We start from the raw sequence: 20,104 nt of genomic DNA, 5'->3' as shown, positions 1-20,104 counted from the left end.
AAGTGTGTTGTGTCTACAGTTGAGCACTCTGGGTGCTGACAGCCCCGGAAGGCCACCTTTTCCCTTAGAACCTGAACTGGCTTCACACGTATAGTGTAGAGAGTGGCATCCTAAGAAACACAGACAACAAGGGCCTGGATCATATCCTTTCTTACTTGTGTTACTTCCTCGTATGATGCCACTGAAAACGGTAACAGAACAGTGAATGGAGAGGTGAGGCACCCAGGCCCCTTCCGCTTTCAGTCCTTCCTTACACATCAGTAAGCCTAAAGGGGGAGTACTAGTAGGGCTTCTGAAAAAAAAAACAAACTGCAGTAAAATCTGTGAAGCTTGTTTTGTGAAGCATGTCCACGGTTCTGATAAGGACAAAATACGTATACATATACGAGCCATCAAACACAAAATGTGACTTTTTATTTCTGTGATTCCACAAATGAGTCTAATGCAGTTTTATTTGCATTTAAAGCTGACTTTGCAATGGATGGATTGGGAATTTGGATTAGCAGGTGCAAGCTATTATATATACATTGGATAAACAACAAGATCCTATAGCACAGGGATTATTGTCAATATCCTGTAATAAAAAGTAGAGACATCACTTTGCCAACAAAGGTCAATCTAGTCAAAGCTATGGTTTTTCCAGTGGTCATGTATGGATGTGAGAGTTGGACCATAAAGAAGACTGAGCACTGAAGAATTGGTGTTTTTTTATTGTGCTGCTGGATAAAACTCTTGAGAGTGACTTGACAGCAAAGAGATCCAGCCAGTCCATCCTAAAGGAAATCAACCCTGAATAGTCACTGGGAGGACTGATGCTGAAGCTGAAGCTCCAATCCTTTGGCCACCTGATGGGAAGAGCTGACTAGTTGGAAAAGTCCCTGATGCTGAGAAAGACTGAAGGCAGGAGGGGAAGTGGGCGACAGGATGAGATGGTTGGGTAGCAGCACCAAGTCAATGGACATGAGTTTGAGTAAGCTCCAGGAGCTGGTGATGGACAGGGAAGCCTGGTGTGCTGTGGTTCATGGAGTCACAAAGAGTTGCACACAGCTTAGGGACTGAACAACAACAATGTTCAGTAACAAACCATAATGGAAATGAATATGGAAAAATGGAAAACGTTAATGACGAGGAACACACAGACACATATATACAACTGAATCACTTTGCCACACACCGGAAACTAACACAACATTGTCAATCAACTATACTTCAATAAACAATTAAGTAAAATACAGCTGGCTTCATATACTATAAAACTGGATGGTAAAATTCATCCTAATAATTTGTTACTTTTTCTTTACTTAGCAGGTTTTAAAATGCTCTGAAATTTTAAGACATGGTGAATAAAGCGAAAAGTTTTATAAAGATTCTACTGGTTTGAATGGTACTTTCCCCTGTTTCTGTAACAAGGGACCAGTGTCCTCAGTTTGCTCTGGGACCACAAATAGTGTAGCCGACACTGCAGCAAAAGACAAATGGAAGCCACTTCCCTGGTGGTTTAGCCGAGGGCAGCAAAAGAGAGATGTAACTGAATAAGGCGCAACGTAACTTCACGAGCGACAAGTAGGGCTTCCTTGGCTCAGCGGTAAAGAATTCACCTGCCAGTGCAGGAGATGCAAAAGACGTGGGTTCACTCCCTAGTCCAGGAAGATCCCCTGGAGGAGGAAAGGGCAACCCACGCCAGTATTCTTGCCTGGAGAATCCCTTGGATGGTGGAGCCTGGTGGGCTGCAGTCCATGGGGTCGCACAGAGTCATTCAGGCCTGAGCTCGCACAGTGATAAGTACTGTGCAGAAAACTAAGGAGGACAAAGATGGCCAAAGCAAGTCAGAAGGCATCCAGGAATTAGATTTTGAAACCCTGCCAGGTGAGAAATGGAGTACTTCCTGCCATATCAGTCAACAAGGATGTCAGTCTTCAGGGATTCCAGCCCTCCAAATGTGAATTTCTGAGCCCCGAGGGCACCCAGGAAGGAGAACAATACCTGCCCATCCAGCAACCATCAGATTGCAGCCACTCCCTACAGTGAGCACTGAGGAACTCAGAAGGTGAAACACACAGGAATACGGGCCCAGAGAGCTCAGGTGCATGTGAAGGAATGACTTCAGCAGGCCCAGACTCTTCATCGTCCTGTACACAGAACAGCACTAAGTTCCTTGACTCAAGACATCTGGCTCTCTCTGAACAATGATAAGAAAGCCTTCCTCAGTGATCCATGCAAAGAAATAGAGGAAAACAACAGAACAGAAAAGTCTAGAGAGCTCATCAAGAAAATTAGAGACACCAAGGGAATATTTCATGCAAAGGTGGGCACAATAAAGGACAGAAACGATATGGACCTAACAGAAGCAGAAGATGTTAAGAAGAGGTGGCAAGAATACACAGAAGAACTATACAAAAAAGATCTTCATGACCCAGATAACCACGATGGTGTGATCACTCACCTAGTGTCAGACATCTTGGAATTCGAAGTCAAGTGGGCCTTAGAAAGCATCACTATGAACAAAGCTAGTAGAGGTGATGCAATTCCAGCTGAGCTATTTTGAGTCCTAAAAGATGATGCTGTGAAAGTGCTGCACTCAATAGGCCAGCAAATTCGGGAAACTCAGCAGTGGCCATAGGACTGGAAAAGGTCAGTTTTCATTCCAATCCCAAAGGAGGGCAATGCCAAAGAATGTTCAGACTAGTGCACAATTACACTTATCTCACACACCAACAAAGTAATGCTCAAAATTCTTCAAGTGAGGCTTCAACAGTACATGAACCATGAACTTCTAGATGTTCAAGTTGGATTTAGAAAAGGCAGAGGAACCAGAGATCAAATTGCCAACATCTGCTGGATCTTAGAAAAAACAAGAGAACTCCAGAAAAACATCTACTTCTGCTTTATTGACTACACCAAAGCTTTTGACTGTGTGGATCACAACAAACTGAGGAAAATTCTTCAAGAGATGGGAATACCAGACCACCTTACCTGCCTCCTGGGAAATATGTATGAAAGTCAAGAATGAACAGTTAGAACTGGATATGGAACGATGGATTGGTTCCAAATTGAGAAAGGAGTATGTCAAGGTTGTATATTGTCACCTTGCTTATTTAACTTACTTTCAGAGTACATCATTCAAAATGCCAGGCTGGATGAAGCACAAGCTGGAATTGATTGCTGGGAGAAATATCAATAACCTCAGATATGCAGGTGATAGCACCCTTTTGGCAGAAAGCAAAGAGGAACTGAAGAGCCTCTTGATGAAAGTGAAAGAGGAGAGTGAAAAAATTGACTTGAAACCCAGCACTCAAAAAACTAAGATCATGACATGCAGCCTCATCACTTCATGGAAATAGATGGGAAAACAGTGGAAATAGTGGGAGACTTTATTTCCTTGGGCTCCAAAATCACTGCAGGTGGTGATTATAGCCATGAAATTAAAAGATGCTTGCTCCTTGGAAGAAAAGCTACGACCAACCCAGACAGCATATTAAACAGCAGAGACGTTACTGACAAATGACCATCTAGCTAAAGCTATGGTTTTTCCAGTAGTCATGTATGGATATGAGACTTGGACCATAAAGAAAGCTGAGCACCAAAGAATTGATACTTTTGAACTGTGGTGTTGGAGAAGACTCTTGAGAGTCCCTTGGACTGCAGGGAGACAAAACCAGTCAATCCTAAAGGAAATCAGTCCTGAATATTCATTGGAAGGACTGATGCTGAAACTGAAGCTCCAATACTTTGGCCACCTGATGCGAAGAACTGAGTCACTGGAAAAGACCCTGATGCTGGGTAAGATCAAAGGCAGGAGGAGAAGGAGATGAGAGAGGATGCAATGGTTGGATGGCATCACTGACTCAATGGACATGAGTTTGAGCAGGCTCTGAGTTGACGATGGACAGGGAAGCCTGGCGTGCTGCAGTCCATGGGGTCGCAGAGTCGAACATGACTGAACTGAATTGAACTGCATCTTTTGGTGTTCAGACCACCTACCCTTTGTTGTAAGACTTCTGTGTAACCTGACTCCTCCCTGCCCTGCTCTTTAGAGCTGTTCTCTTAGGGCTACTTGAAAACACAACTTTCAACTTTTTAAGTTGTGGCTATTTTTAAAGCTGACACAAGCAACATCAAACACTGGAGTTTAGGGATTTGCTGTTATTTTTATCATTTTCAGAAGAATGACAAGATCTGATCGTGTTTCTGAAAATCTCATTTCGGCTGCAGTGGCCGTGTGGGGAGGGCAGCGTGACTGGAAGTCTATAGAATATTGCACCTTAGCGTTCGAAGTTCCAAGCCAGAGAAGCTCCACCTGGAGGCAAAAACGTGGGGGCCTGCAGGAGGGGAGCCCTGCGGGGAGAACTACAGCGCCTTCCCTGCTGTGGGAGGGCTGCTGAAGGAGCAGGTGTAGGCGGAACCAAAGCTAGTTTTAAACCTTTAAATTTGCAAGGTCTCAAAGTAAAGACTTTGAAAAGTCTTCAGTTCAGTTCAGCTCAGTCGTGTCCGACTCTGCGACCCCATGGACTGCAGCATGCCAGGCTTCCCTGTCCATCACCAACTCCCGGAGTTTACTCAGACTCATGTCCATGGAGTCAGGGATGCCACCCAACCAACCAATCCTCTGTCGTCCCCTTCTCCTCCTGCCTTTGATCTTTCCCAGCACCAGGGTCTTTTCCAGTGACTCAGTTCTTCGCATCAGGTGGCCAAAGTATTGGAGTTTCAGCTTCAGCATCAGTCCTGCCAATGAATATTCAGAACTGATTTCCTTTTAGGATGGACTGGTTGGATCTCCTTGCAGCTCAAGGGACTCTCAAGAGTCTTCTCCAACACCACAGTTGAAAAGCATCAATTCTTCGGCGCTCAGCTTTCTTTACAGTCCAACTCTCACATCCATACACGACCACTGGAAAAACCATAGCAAAAGTACTCAACTATTCAAGGAGCTCCTCCCGCCCAGCCTTTGCCATGTGCTGGGACAGCGGCTTCCCAGAAGCCCGGTCAGTCCTCCAGGGAACCGAGAGGGCCGATCAGAGCGGCGACGACCCCGCCCCCGTCGCAGCGACGACTGATGACGCAGCGGAACCAACGAGGCGCTTGCGCAGGGGCTCTCGGCGGCGCCCTCGGCTTTTACGTCATCGCAGGCGCGACGCCCCTAGGGACAGAGTGGGGCCCGGTTCTGCTGAGGAGGCGCGACGGGGAACCGACTGGGAAAATGCCAGTGGCGGTGATGGCGGAAAGTTCTTTTAGTTTCAGAAAGTTGCTGGATCAGTGCGAGAACCAGGAGCTCGAGGTAGCCGTCCGCCTGGCGGGGTCGCGAGGCCTCGGGCGGCCTCGGTCTCCAGGGTAACGGGGCCTGGGGCCCGCGGGGCTCGGGGCCGGCGCCGGGAGGGCGCCGGAGCTGGCGTGAGAATCTCGGAGGGCTGGGCTGAGCGCCGGGCCTGGTCCCCCCAGACTCGCCGGGAGCCTTTCGCTGTGTGTGTTCAGCTAGTGAGCCCGGAACCACTGTGCGTCTTTGCCCCTCACACCCTCCATACGCTTCTGTGCTGGACTAAACGCCTTTCCTCTGCGCTGTGGGGAGACGTGCAGAAATGGGGCTTATTAAGACTGTAGTGCAGGCACGGGCACAGACGGAGGTGTGACCGCTGTAACCTTTGCTTGATTCAGAAAGCCCTTAGCCTCACGAAAGCACGGAAGCTTGCTGTTTGTCGTGTGTGTGTCGCCCAGTCGTGTCCGACTCTTGCGTGTGTGTGGTGTGTGTGTGTCTCTCAGTCGCGTCCGACTTTTGTGTGTGTGTGGTGTGTGTGTGTCTTTCAGTCGTGTCCGACTCGTGTGTGCGCGAGTATGTGTGGTTTGTTGCTCAGTCGTGTCCGACTCGTGTGTGTGTTGCTCATTCGTGTCCGACTCGTGTGTGTGTGTGTTGTGTGTGTCACTTAGTCATATCCGAGTCTTTTGTGTGTGTGTGTGTGGCTCAGTTGTGTCCTACTCTTTTGCCTGTGTGTCTGTGTGTCGGTTAGTCTTGTCCAACTCGTGTGTGTGTCGCTCAGTCGTGTCCGACTCTTTTGGGACCCCAGGAGTCCACAGGCTCCTCTGCCCATGGAATTCTCTGGGGAAGAATACTGGAGTGGGTTGTCATGCCCTCCTCTAGGGGATCTTCCCCATCCAGGGATCGAACCCCGGTCGTTCTCCCCCATTGCAGGCAGATTCTTTACTAGCCTGAGCCACCAGGGAAGCCCCTTGTCTCTAGAAGAACAGGTGACATTGTATCATGCAACTACTAAAGTAACAAGGTTTTTTTCGTAGAAAGGCACTTAAGGGCATTTATAGTGTTGATATAAAAAGTTAATTAACCAAAGGAGACAGCTGCCAGAAGCAGCAGCTCTCCGGTAGACACTTTATAGATGTCTCCTGAATGAACTGAAATTGAGTGAGGAGAAGAATGTTTTTGTAACTCAGCTGTTTTGTAACTCAGCTGATGTTTGTCTCTTTATTATGTGTTTACTTAGATATTCAATGTATTTGGTATAGTGGGCAGGATTAATCATATTGCTTTAGGAATCTGTTGGAGACATTTCTTATAGTAGTACAACAAAGTAAGAATTTGAAAATTGGGAAAGGGATAGCGTTTAAATATTCTTGTGTGTATGAATACACAGAGGCCCAGACAGAGGAATCACAGCTGATCAAAGAGCTAAATTTAATCCTCTGGGTTTTGGTGTATGATGCTTCCCTACACTCTTTCTCCATCCATAATAACAACTGCTATAAAATATGCTTACTCTACGGTAAAGCGTCTGTCTACAATGCGGGAGACCTGGGTTCGATCCCTAGGTTGGGAAGATTCCCTGGAGAAGGCAATGGCAACCCACTCCAGTACTCTTGCCTGGAAAATCCCACGGATGGAGGAGCTTGGTGCAGGCTACTGTCCATGGGGTCACAAAGAGACAGGCACGACTGAGCAACTTCACTTTAGGTGAGTTAAGAAAATACTTTCTAAAATATAAAAGAATAAATGAGGTTTATTTCTCTCTGGTTTTTTTGGCCTTATAGGCTCCAGGAGGAATTGCAACACCCGCAGTGTATGGTCAGCTTCTAGCTTTGTATCTGCTCCATAATGACATGTAAGTACCTTCTACCTAAGGCTAAGAAAGGCATCTTCCTCAGGAAACTATTCTTACGTTGAAGTCGTATCACTGAAACGTAGGTCCAAGGAGCTGTGCTGCTTATTTCATATATTGAATCATGACTTAAGAAATTATGATTAGGCTGAGTTGTTTTAAAATACACCTGTTTTATATATTCCTTCTAAGAAACATTCCAATTTATTATGAGAAACTGCAGTGTCAATAAATTCCTTTAAATCTATTGATCTTTTTTTTCCTCTGGTTATAAAACCTTCCCATGTAATCAGTAGACTAAGAGAAACTAAAAGGGAAAGTTGAGAAAGCCAGAAGGAATTTGTTGTCAATGTATAACACTTCTTGAAAGGCTTTGTTTTCTAATTATCCCTAATTCATGTTCATTGGAGGAAAGTGGGAGAGTATAATTGTGCAAAAAGAGCCCCTTGCAGTGCTGCATCCCACTGACGGTTACTGTTAAATTTTGCTTTAAATTCTTCTAAACCTTTTCCTTTTGTACCTTTTAAACTAAACTGAGGTTTTCGTTACTCATGTAGCATACAAATTACCTTTCCTGTTTTATAATGCTTTCGTCATATGCTTCTTGTCTTTCAAGCTTCCAGACTCTTTAAAAAAAGAAAAAGCTGCCTTGAAATTTTGGTGCCTGTATGCTCACTCGTAGGAGGAGGGGTCATGATAAGGAGAAAAGCATTGTGTACCATGCGTATTGTTAGGAATGCTACAACTTTGAAAGTGTATGAATTTGTTTATTTTATATATGAATGGTTTAGACAGTTCTATTTAAGTCTTTACATTGTTGCCTCAATTTAAGATCTGAATTATTAAAAAGTTTACTAAAAACGGCAGGATGTTAGTTTGATAAAAATATTTCATGTCTTATCTGGAAAACCACTCTTACTTTCCCTGGACAAATTCATGTAAAACTAAATTTCTTTTTGTATTATATAGAGAATTTTAAAGTATACTTCTATGTGTTTGCAATGGGATCTAAAATTCTAAATAGTTACTGAGGTGATTTTTAAAAATTGCTTGTTCTTTCTTGGGGGGGATGTAAATTAGGAACAATGCAAGATATCTTTGGAAAAGAATACCACCTGCTATAAAATCTGTAAGTATTCCTCAGAATATCTTACTGCTTCAATATAGTGATGCCATTCACTTAAAAAGCAAAGTTTCTGTTTTCTTTCTCATGTGATTCATGAAAGTTATTAAACTGCCTTTAAATTTAAAGAATAGATCTAGATTCCGCTAATCTTAATTTCCCTTGGATGGAGTACAAATCTGTGCTCAACTCTTTCTGATCAGGTTTCCTAACATACTTTATAAGTGTCACTTTACCTGACAAACAACTGAGTTAGTTTAGATAGAAGTTTGAGTTGTTTTATTATTTTCTTTTTAACTGATTTGTGCAGTTTTCTAAATGTTATTTATTTTGCAAGTAATATAATTTACAAGAACACCCTAACAGTAATAATTATTCAGAGCATTAAGAATTTTTTCTGGTAACTAGGATTTTAGATTTCTTATTTTTCATGAGAGAGTAGATGAACTCATTTAGTAGTTTCTTCCAAGATGGAAAGAAGTAAATTTATGATTTCTGATGATCCACTGTGTCTCACATAAATGTGAAGTGAGTTTCTTGTACATTCACAACACATTAACAAGAATTTACCTAAATCCCTTTATTCATTATTGATATTCAGCAGCAGACCAGATTAGTATTTATACTGTTTTTCTTCCACATTCTATTAAGTAAGTTTGGAATGTTCCTCCAGTGCCATTGACTTAAAGATATAAATTATATGCATAGTTTCAGTGTTACTAGTGGAAATACTATCCTTCTGCCACATTTTATGACATCTTAGATTGAGAGTCTATATTATTAGCCATTTTGCTATTACTTTTGCCCTTAGGTATATGTATTTTATGTACATGTATATATAATGTTAGGTCTATATATTATATATATGAAATGTAAATAAAACATCTGTTTAAAAAAAGTGTTTCATATAACTAATTCCTAAATTATGTGAAATATTTTTGGACTACTTTCTTGTGCCTTAATTTTTTAATAAAAATCCGTATGAAACATGCCAATAAATTCTATAGTAGTAATCACAGCATTTAAAAACCTTTTTGAAAGTGATAGGGCCGAAGCAGTTACAGCTGTTAAATGCTGCATTATGTTTTAAGCTTCAGTTGTTGGTATATGTGCAGAATGAGTGTCCTCAAAGGCAGTAATCTTTCTTGCAGGCAAACTCTGAACTTGGGGGGATCTGGTCAGTTGGCCAGCGGATCTGGCAGAGGGACTTCCCCGGGATCTACAGCACCATCAGCGCTCATCAGTGGTCTGAGGCCGTCCAGCCAATCATGGAGGCTCTCAGAGGTAGTGTCCTCTGTGGATAAGAAATCAGACTAGACTTTAAGTGTTGGAGTAACTCAATGTGTTTGAAAAATAGATATTCTCTGCTCGGTGAATTGGGGAAGTTTTCAGAATTCTTTTTTAAATTTGCTAAAATTGTGCTTTGATTTCATGTCACTTGAGTTTGTATCAGCAGTTGAGGGCCTTGCTGCCTCTTAATTTAATTCTAGACTGAAGTGGCTTATCAGTAAGTAAGAGATGATTTTTGCTACTTAAATGAAATTTTGTAATATTCCAGTAAGTTCAAGGGGATAAGACTTAAACCCCACATATTTGAAAGTAGAGACTCCTATGGACTCTGTGAACCTCAGCCTTTCATGGACTTTCTTCCACTTCTGGATTTATGACTAATCAATTTAGGACATAGATAAACTTTTTTTACCCCCCCCCCTTTTTTTTTTCTTTTTAATTACCAGTCTAATGCAGCCTAGGGCACCAGAACTCTCCCCTGCCTCTCTCTCTCCATTCTCCCACCCTCAGTGTCTGCTTCCGCTCTTTTATGTGTTGTTACACTGTTAATTCATATTATTGCCTTGTGTCTCTGGTTAATTCCTGCCTTCATTATCTACTTTCCTGCTCTGGAGGGTCAGTGAGCAAGAATTCTTGAATACTGCTCATCACTCTGGCAAGGGATGTCAACTTTTCAGGGGAGCAGAAGGCAAAGATTGCCTCTGAAGTGTACCTCATTCTTGGCCTGGTAAAGCAGAACAGTGTGCGTGACAAATAGGAGAACAGGCCGCCCTGGCGCAGTAGGGGTGACTTTGGATATTCGCACAGAAAACAACCTTGGCGTCATTGTGTACGCCCTGAGAAATTCAGATCCAGAGCAAGACAGGGAGGGGGTTGAGGAAGTACATTCCCTGCCCCGTGGACCCACGTTCACCCAGTACGCGAGCCCAGGTGCCAAGGTCTGGGTGGCCAGCCTCCGTGGGGTTTAAGGGCAGAGGTGGGTTGCAAAGGGCAGCTGCCTCACCTTCTGCTCTGTCTCTAGCACTGGCATCGGCAGTTCCTGGTAGATCATAGGCACGCTGACGTATTCGTTGAGCAACAGAATAAGTGATCTCTCAAGGTCTCCCTGAGACTTTGTCCCATGAAGAACTGCCAGCGACACTAGGTGCCAGCTCAGCTTATCCACCTTCCTGCTTGCCATTCTGATGCGTGCCCTCCTGAGGCTGCACGTCTCATTGCTGAGGTGATCGGTGCCCGGTCAGGATGCAGATGTCAGGTTCATTTGTGCTGAGGGGTTAAAAGCAGCCTGAGGGTCTTGGCCCCTGACTGATGCTGTGCTTCGCGTGGCCTTTACTCCTGCTGCCTTGTCCTTCCGCTCTGCCTTCCCCGGGATGTTTCTCTTCTCTCCACTATTTTCCCTCATTCACAGTCTTTTCTTGTTCTGGTCCCTTTTTCAACTCTGAAAATCTGACCAGAGTACTTGAACTTGAAAGTAAATGTTTCTAAAATATGGGACGCTTATCAAATGAATGTAGCTTTTGCTGTACACTTGTATTTTCCTCTTTCATTGTTGCTCTGGGTTCTTCTCTGTTGAATGTCTGTAGCTTTCAATAGATAAAAGCTTCTTTATCTCTTAGCTGTGTTAGAAGTCTACTTTAAGGTCATTTGCTGAAAGTGGGTAGGAATGAAGGGAGGAATTGGAAGAGAAGCAAATAATGGCTCCGTGAAAGCTGGGAGGCAGTTAGGCTCAGGGAGAAAGGAAGCAACAGGATTGACTCTCAGTGATGTCTAAGGAAGAGGAGAGCCCAAAGGCTGGGGTCGGGCCCACTTGGGTTCCCGTGAGACCTTCCACAAGCCTGTGTGCAGCACACCCTTCCTTAGCGGTGCCGGGCCCCTTGGGGTAAAAAAGGATGTGAAAGCCCTCCTGTAGAGAAGTCGGGATGACGGGGTGGGGAGGGGTGCAGTGCACACTGAGGGTGGTAAAAGGTTGCCTGTTAAGTAAGTAAGTGATGCTGTGAGGTCAGAGAAGGGCGCAGATGGCAGTGAGCTCCAGTGCCCAGTGCGGAGGGTTTATAAATAGACCCAGGAAGAGAGGAGAGGAGGGTGGTTCAGACCACATAGAGATGTAAGCACAGCGCCCTACAAAGTGCCTAAGAAGCACAACGGTGAGCGGTGCAAGCAGAACCAGCGGGCCGCTTTGAAGCAGAGGGTGTCTGCGGGGGTTGGTGTGGCTGTAACAGGGTCCCAGAAGTGGGGGCGGGTTTTCTTATGTTCAGGGCTATCTTGTATGTGTACACTTGCCTATTAAATGTGGAAGGTAAACTCCATAATTCCTAAGCATGTCGAAGTCACATTCCTGAATTACTTAATGTGGAAATTTAAGCCTGGGGGAGCCCATATGTGGTCTCTAGGGAAGTTTTGTTGCTGGAGTTGTTTACAACCCCTTCCTGTGGGGCTCAGGGCTCCACTTTGGGATTTGCACTTGAATGATGTCAAGTCAAGAGTTCAGAGCAGACTTGAAAGTTAGGAAGGGGGCTCTGGTTATCAGGTTTGTTTAGCAGCTCCCAGGTGTGGTCCTGTATCAGAAACCCTGCTGAGAAAGGACCGCTGATCTGGGAGGAGGTAATTTCTGTTCTAGTCAGTCCAATGTTTGTAAGTGGGATAAAGAGAAATTTTGAAATATACATCCCAAATACAAATGAAGTTTTCTTAGAGTTGGAGTCCTATCTGTAGTAATTTTTTTTCCATCTTTGTAATTTTTATTGTCACCTGAGGGTTTTTTTTTTAACCTGAGATGTTTTTCATTCAGAGAAAGTGTAAGAAATGCATGTTCCTTGGTGGTTCGGCTTCTCTTATGGCTCAGTTGGATGTTCAGCTTCCCTTATGGCTCAGCTGGTAAAGCATCCACCTGCAATGTGGGAGACCTGGGTTCGATCTCTGGGTTAGAAAGATCCCCTGGAGAAGGGAAAGGCCACACTCTCCAGTATTCTGGCCTGGAGAATCCCGTGGCCTGTATAGTCTGTGGGGTCGCAGAGTCGGACACGACTGAGCTGCTCTCACTTTCACGTTCTTTCTTTGGTGGCTCAGTGGTGAAGAACCCACCTGCCAGTGCAGGAGCTGCAGGGGACACAGGTTTCATCTCTGGGTCTGGAAGATCCCCTGGAGGAGGGCATGGCAACCCACTCCAGTATTCTTGCCTGGAGAATCCCATGGACAGGGGAGCCTGGTGGGCTACAGTCCATGGGGTCGAACAGAGTTGAACACAATTGAATGATTTAGTGTTGATTGAGCAATATTTGAGCCCTTCTTACATCTTAGGTGCCTATAGCTGTGCCTGTAAATGCAGAAATCTTTAGGTTGATCTAGTTTTTCTTACCAAATTTGGAGAAGGGCTATGATGTAGTTTAATTGTGTGTTTCAAAACTGGCAGCTCTTTTGGTTCACTGTCTGCCAAACCTTCACTCCCACGACAGATGCAACCCGGAGACGAGCCTTCGCCCTGGTCTCCCAAGCCTACACCTCGATCATCGCCGACGATTTCGCAGCCTTTGTTGGACTTCCTGTGGAGGAGGCTGTGAAAGGTATTTGAGGCCTACTTTCTGCTTTCAGACTTCCCTGGTGGCTCAGATGGAAAGTGTCTGTCTACAATGTGGGAGACCTGGGTTCCATCCCTGGGTCGGGAAGTTCCCTGGAGCAGGAAATGGCAACCCACTCCAGTACTCTTGCCTAGAAAATCCCATGGACGGAGGAGCCTGGTGTCCATGGGGTCGCAAAGAGTTGGACACAACTGAGTGACTTCACTTTCACTTTCTGCTTTCAAAGAAAATGGAATATAAATCATAGGTCCACAAGCCCTTATCTGAAGCCATTGGATCAGGACACATTTCGGAATTTAGGTCATGTGAGTTCTTTAGAAAGGTGATAGGAGGCATACACCACACAGCCCCAGGCAGCCAGCACCTGGTGACCAAGCCCACCCGTGGTTCCCGCAGAGCACGTGTGTCCCCGCAGTTGGCGTGAGAGGAGGCTGTACATAGACTTTGGGGTCTGCATCAGGTTTGCCAACACATGAGTTAAAGAAAATTTTTTGATTCATAGAATTTTTTGGACTTCTGAATGTGAATAAGAAATATTGGGTTTGTGTTTACCTTTAAAGTGCTTTTTACCAAAGATAGGCACCAGTAAAGATGTCTTAAAACAGGAGCTTTGTGAAGGAATGCATTGCGATTTCTATGAGATTAAAATTTGACTTTATCTTTGAGATAAACCCTTGTTGCATGTGTTAGTATTAATAACTCTTTCCTTACTGAACCTCCTCACTGTTTGGGTAGTTACTTCTTATCACGGCACCCGGGGTCTGACCCCTGAATATTTTCTACTTTTATCTCTAATACCTTTGATCAACTACTCTACTAAACAGTGCTGAGCCCTCTAAGTTGATGTCCAGGAAGGAAAAATTAGAGCTGCTGTTGACCAATGGAGGGAGGAGAAAGGAAGTTGGTGAGAACAGTAGGTCATTGGAGGAAAGAGGCAGCAGATGGAGGTGTAGACTCAAGTGTTTGGTGACATTCCCACCTCTGAGCCCCCCGGTTACATCATAGCTTTTACAGGTGGTAGAGCATGTGTGCTACAAGGAGGAAAATTCAGGGTGTGCACGTCATATGCTCTTAAATACGCTGGGTAGGTAACATTATATTCATAATTCTAAGCTTAAACTCCGTTAACATCTTTATATATTTTCCTTTGAAAATCAACATGGAGGTGGGGTTTGTTTGTTATTTTAAGAAAGTAAGTTTTAGTGGATCCGGACCTGTAGAAACCCTTGTTTCACCCTTCCTTGATGAAGGCAATCTCCTCCTCGTATGCCTTTCAGCCCAGTTTTTCTTCACCGTTTCTTACCAGTAACCTAGAGGTGTCTGCACCCCACTCTCACCCACTGGTTTCCAGATGTGCTTCTGCATTTTCATTTCTCAGGTCCTGACCAGTCTACTCTCCCCTGGCCAGGTTGCTCTGGAATATTAATACTGCAGGTATTTTGCAGCACTGTTTTATGGTGTTGGACATTTTGGGTTCTCCAGTCGAAACGTCTCCATTAAGCACCACATATCATGAATTTCTGAGGCTTACCACAGTTATAGATGCATAAATGGCTGGTTAATGAATGTCCTTGGAGTAAATCATACTGTTACTTACGCATACAGACATGTATTTTGACTCTTTTGAAATTAATCCATAATTTATTGATTATAGATTAAAATATATTAAAATTAATCCGTAATAAATAATATATCCCAAAGTCCATACTTGACAACTGTCTGCCTGTGATCCTGGTCCACTTCTCCATGCTAGCTGTGCAACCTAAGACACGTTCTTGGGATTCTCTGAGCTTCATTTTCCGCATCTGTGCAGTTACGATGAGCTTCACAGAGCTATTGGGTGGTTGCATAACGTGACCCCTGAAGGAGCGCCCAGCACAGTACCTGCTGACCGGCCTCCGTGTGGTGTCTCTGTGCTGTTTTTATCCTCACCGTCATCTTTGTTATTCCTGATGTCAGGATTAGAAAGAGTACTGTAGACGTCTTCCTTATGTCTCTTTTTAATAGTTCGATCTGGTTAATACCATAATACATATATTATAGAAAACTGATCACTTTTTAGTGACTATGTCAGCCTGATAGGATAAAATGAGGCTTTCATGGATGTTTCAGAAAGGTATTTCCCAAATAAGTTCCCATGAGAATGCTGTCTCTAGGATACCTCTGTATTGAAAATACACGTTACAGGTTCATCTACCCATGTTGGACCTCCCATACAGGTAACATCAGTGATATATTGTGGATCTTGTAAGTAGAGTTTCTGTTTTTAAAATACATTTCTGTGTTAAATACATGGTTTAGGTATCCTTGAACAAGGCTGGCAAGCCGACTCCACCACAAGGATGGTCATGCCCAAGAAGCCAGGTAGGTGGAGCAGCCTGAACTCTGAGGCCACTGCAGGTTTTCAGGTGTTGCCTATGAATAATTTGATACAAAGTTCTACCATGCCAACAGCATGAAAGTAACTCATGTTTAATACAGATAGAGGGTGATGGACCCTTATGGTAGAAAGGATCTTAAAGATGATCTGGTTTTACTTTAATTTTTTAAAATGTATTTTGTTTATTAAAAACCCGTATGTATATGTTTCCATAATCCTTATTACAACTTAATTTTTACTAAGCATTAATAATCTCCCATCCTTTTATTTATTGGGCCATTTCTCACTGCTTATTTCTAATACCTAAACTGCTGCCTTTTAAAATGATACTTAAGATACTCAGAAATTCCTCTTTTCTCCTCATGCTGTAAACATGTAGACTCTTCTCCTAAACAAGACTTTGAGTGGCTTTAACTTTCACAAAATTAAGTTATCTGGCCTGTTCAGGCCTTAAGAATTTGGCCTGTCCTCATTGTCTCCATCTGAATTCCTAGTCCCTGAGCCTTCCTCTCTGAAATGAGCCACTTCCCTTGCCGCTTACCAGGAATGTCCTTTTCTGCCGTGGCTTTAGAGCTGGGCTCCATGCCCATCTCCATAAACACTCAGATCGGCTCCCTCCCAGAGTTCCACCTGCTCTGAATTCCTGTTGTTCAGATGTTGTTGACTCCACGGTAGGGAAGTACACAAGCTACCGTGTGCTCGGCCCTTTGAGGGTGCAGAAGAGGGGTCAGAAGAGGGCCCAGCCAATCTAGGTGGTGAGAGAACACTGCTGGAGTAAAAAGACCGGTGTGATCAGGTAGAGCGTGATTGCTGTTTCTCTGAGTAATGAATGACTGGGATGCCACTGCATTAGAAATGTCCTGTTCTGTGTGAAGGCTTTGGACAAGGCTTCTGTAACCGGGCTGTGTGTTTTGTTCAGTTGCAGGGGCCCTGGATGTTTCCTTTAACAGGTTTATTCCCTTATCAGGTATGTATGTTCATATGTCCATTTAAAAAGTATTTCGTTACTTTTCTCTTTTGTTTTTGTATTATTTCTTTTTGTTAGCTCTCATGTTGTAGACAAAGAGGTTAAATCCTAACATGATATTTATAGTACTCCATCTAGTCACAAGGATGCACGGTGGGGGGTCCCCTCTATAGCTTCCCTCGAGGCAGTGGGCCCCTCCCTGGTGTCATGTCAGGCAGGCCTGATGGAGCCCCTCGCCAGCCCTGACTCAGACTTGGCTCCAGGCCGACGTGTGAGAACTAAGCTTTTTGAAAAGGGATCCTCTGTGGGTTTTCTGTTCACTGACAATTTAATATTCTGTGTGGTAAGCACTGGGTGATTATTAAATTAATGTCATATGGGGAGGGGTCTTTCTAAGAAGAGCTGTGTTCTCTTGGGAGAGGTGTTGCCTGTTAAAAGTGTTTCTAACCTTCACATGGAAACTTCAGTAACAACAGAACCAAACATGCCTTTATTCCCAGTTTGGGAAAACTACTCATAGAAGTTGAGACTTCTTGGCTTGTTTTTTTAAAATGTCCAAGATCAAGGTAAATCTAAGAAAGTGTCCTTCTTGATAAGTAAAAGGCATTGGAGGGTGTCAGTGGCAGGACCACGGCTTTGTGACCCTGGTGTCTGACTGAGTGTCTTTCTCTCTAACGTGCAGAGCCTGCCCCTGTTCCACCCATCCCCAACGAGCAACAGTTAGCCAGACTCACCGATTATGTGGCTTTCCTCGAAAACTGACCATTCTGAGTTCAAGATCCACCTTCAGAAGCCTGAATACTGACAAGTAGAGAAATGTAAAATTTTTGTTTTCAGTTTTATTGGATGGATGAATCACCTCATCATACTTTACTGAGTATGTGATAAAATAGATATATAATATCAAGTATATTATATATATTTTGTCCTTAAAACATGCTGAATGGTTGTTGAAACATTTCTCATTTTTTAATGTTTGACAATTTGGAGTCCATCAGTATTATGCAGTTTATATTTCCTAGTGACTCATAAAATACAGCCCTCCTGCTTCTTGTGGAACAGTGGTTGTCAAGCGTTCTTTCTGCTGCAGCGCACAGCGCGTTCCCTCCCACCTGCACCATAGGTTGGTAGTTGCCATGGTGCATTGGGGTGTGAGGAGGACACCCCAGAGGCAGTGTCTGCGTTGCTGGGGATAGTAATTCACACCCTCTTTGGAGACCATGCTCTTTTCCTCTGCCCACCTGAGAATCACAAATACAAAATGCTGAGACTGAGCTGAGGAACAAGACCATTTCCCTGGTAAACCAGTTTGCTTTAGATTTTTTTCTGAGAGCGTGAGTACATCCATTGCTGGTGGTGGAGGGCTTGCCACGAAAGTGAGACTTATTTAAGACATTTGGGAGAAGTATGAAGTGGTAATATTTGCTTTCAGAAGAAGGGAGACGTCAGTGTGGAATGCATTGTTGGGGAAAGAAGCTATTGCGTGATACACTTTGTACAATTGGTCTGCAGCCTATCGGTTGCTTCTGTTTATCCCTTGGGTCAAGTTCTGCCCATGGGAGAAATACTGAACAAGTCTTTCATTTTTTTGTGTGACAGCCCTCTGAACATTTGAAGTTGTGTATTGTATCTTCAGGTTAAATTCACCCCTTAGTTCATTTATTCTGCATTTGTTCAATAAATATTTAATTGAATTCTTCAGCTGTTTTACTGAAGGTAGTTTCTAGAGGTTTCACTATCCTGTCTTCCTGCAGATGCGTTCTAGTTTGCCATTGTCTCTATTAAAGTACAAATTTCTTAATTAAATAGAAATGACCTATATGGTGGTAGTGACATGACTCATGTTTTCACTCATTTAAACTATACTTTACTGGCTATTTCAGCTACTGTTAACATTTAAATGTTAATGTTAAATATTAATGGTTACTTTAAATACCTTTTAAATTAAGGTTTTGCTGTTCTGGGCTTCAGTGATCCTGAAAGACTAGGAGTAGCGAGGTGCCTTTAGTATAAACTAGAGTAAACTGTTGGTAAAACTGCAGCTGGAGGGTAACAGAAACCATTCAGATTGAGGCACTTAGAGAAGAGGTAGCCTACCAGAAAGAGTGCTCGGTGCATGGCTGCAGAGCAGCGAGAGACCAGGCAGTGACTGGATGCCAAAGACGAGAGAGGATGAAGAAGGAAGGTAATACCTGAAGCACTGGCCAGGAATTTTCCAAAACTGATGAAAGAAATCAAGCCACAGATTCAAGAAGCTCAGAAAACCCCACACAGGATAAATACGAAAAATCACACCCGGAGACATCGTAGTAAAACTGCGGAAAACTGAGAACAAAATATTAAAAGCATGAGGGGAGGGTGGGGAGGGCTTTCTCGTCCAAGAAGCAACAGTAGAGCCAGGGGGCGATGAAATGGCATTTTCTAAGTGTCAAAGAAATCGCAACTGCTATTAAAAGAGGCACTTTTAAAACTTTCATTCTTCTGTGTTGTTAAAAGGGGAAAGGCACACCGATGAAACACTGAGAAGCCTGGTGCAGCTTCAGTAGTATTGGAAAGAGGAGACTGAAGCCCAGAAGCTTTGTTAGACATAGAGGTGGATTTTTTTGTGGAAAAGGTTGCATCGGTTTCCTATTGCTGTGGTAGCAAATTACCATACCCTTGATGGCTTAACGCCACAGGGTTCATCCTCTTACGGTTCCACAGCTCGGAAACCGGAGCCGGTCTCCTGGGCTACCGTCAGCTGTCAGCAGGGCGGCGTTCCTCGGAGGCCATCAGGGACTCTTGGCCTGTGGCAGCTCCCAGAGGCCACCTGCCTCCCCTGGCTCATGGCCCTCTTCCTGCGTCTTCATGGCCAGCAGTGTCGGGCTGAGTCCTTCACACTGCCCCCTCAGGTCCTCTTTCCTGCCACCTCTTCCATTTTGAAGGGTCCCTGTGGTTACATTGGTCCCACCTGGAAATCCAGGATAATCTAGTTTTAAATAGGATGATTCAGTTAAGTTCAGTCACTCAGTCGTGTCCAACCCTTTGCAACCCCATGGACTGCAGCACACCAGGCCTCCCTGTCCATCACCAACTCCTGGAGCTTGCTCAAACTCATGTCACCTTCATTTTATCTGCTATCTTAATTTCTCTTCCCCACGGTCCCAGAAATTAGAGTATGACGTCTTTAGGAGACCATTTTCCTACTACAGCTGTTAAGTCCAACGGGCAGTGGGAATAATTGTAAATGTCTAAGTAACTCCAATCAAGCAAAATGGACAACTGAGAGTCCTCTGCAGTCACGGTGTGGGGAGCACGGTGCTATCAGATATCTAAACAATGCAGAGCCCCTCTCATCAACACAGCAAGGCACTGGAGCACAAGTGGGCAGACCGCCCAGTAGAACCGAACAGAGAGACGAGAAATAGACCCAAATGAATACTAGACAAAGGTGGCATCTCAGATCACTGGGTAAAAGTAGAATTTGTACTGAGTGGTTCTGGGAAGATTGGTTAGCCGCTGGAAAAGTCAAAAGTCCATTAGAATAAAGTTGGAATAGATCAAGGATCTTGATGTCAAACAATGAAAGCAGACCAGTCCTAGAAGAAAAAGTGGATGAATTCCTCTTTCACCTGGGCAAGGGAAAGATTCCTCTGGCTCAAAGACGGGATTAAAGAAAAGAACAATCAG

The 20,104-nt window shown here is 44.0% G+C and overlaps 1 protein-coding gene across 1 annotated transcript; it reads left to right on the top strand.

Moving 5' to 3' along the window:
- On the top strand, nt 5,102-18,256 carry COPS8 (COP9 signalosome subunit 8). The gene is made up of 8 exons (XM_005678753.3): nt 5,102-5,275; nt 7,033-7,103; nt 8,181-8,229; nt 9,375-9,507; nt 12,966-13,073; nt 15,390-15,452; nt 16,388-16,435; nt 17,118-18,256. The coding sequence occupies exons 1-8, from the start codon at nt 5,198-5,200 to the stop codon at nt 17,195-17,197; spliced, it is 630 nt and encodes a 209-aa protein (XP_005678810.2). The 5' UTR covers nt 5,102-5,197; the 3' UTR covers nt 17,198-18,256.

This window comes from Capra hircus, chromosome 3 (genome assembly GCF_001704415.2).
Source record: "Capra hircus breed San Clemente chromosome 3, ASM170441v1, whole genome shotgun sequence".
NCBI lineage: Eukaryota > Metazoa > Chordata > Mammalia > Artiodactyla > Bovidae > Capra > Capra hircus.
The sequence above is the reverse complement of the archived record's forward strand: the minus strand, read 5'-3'. Positions and strand labels throughout refer to the sequence as shown.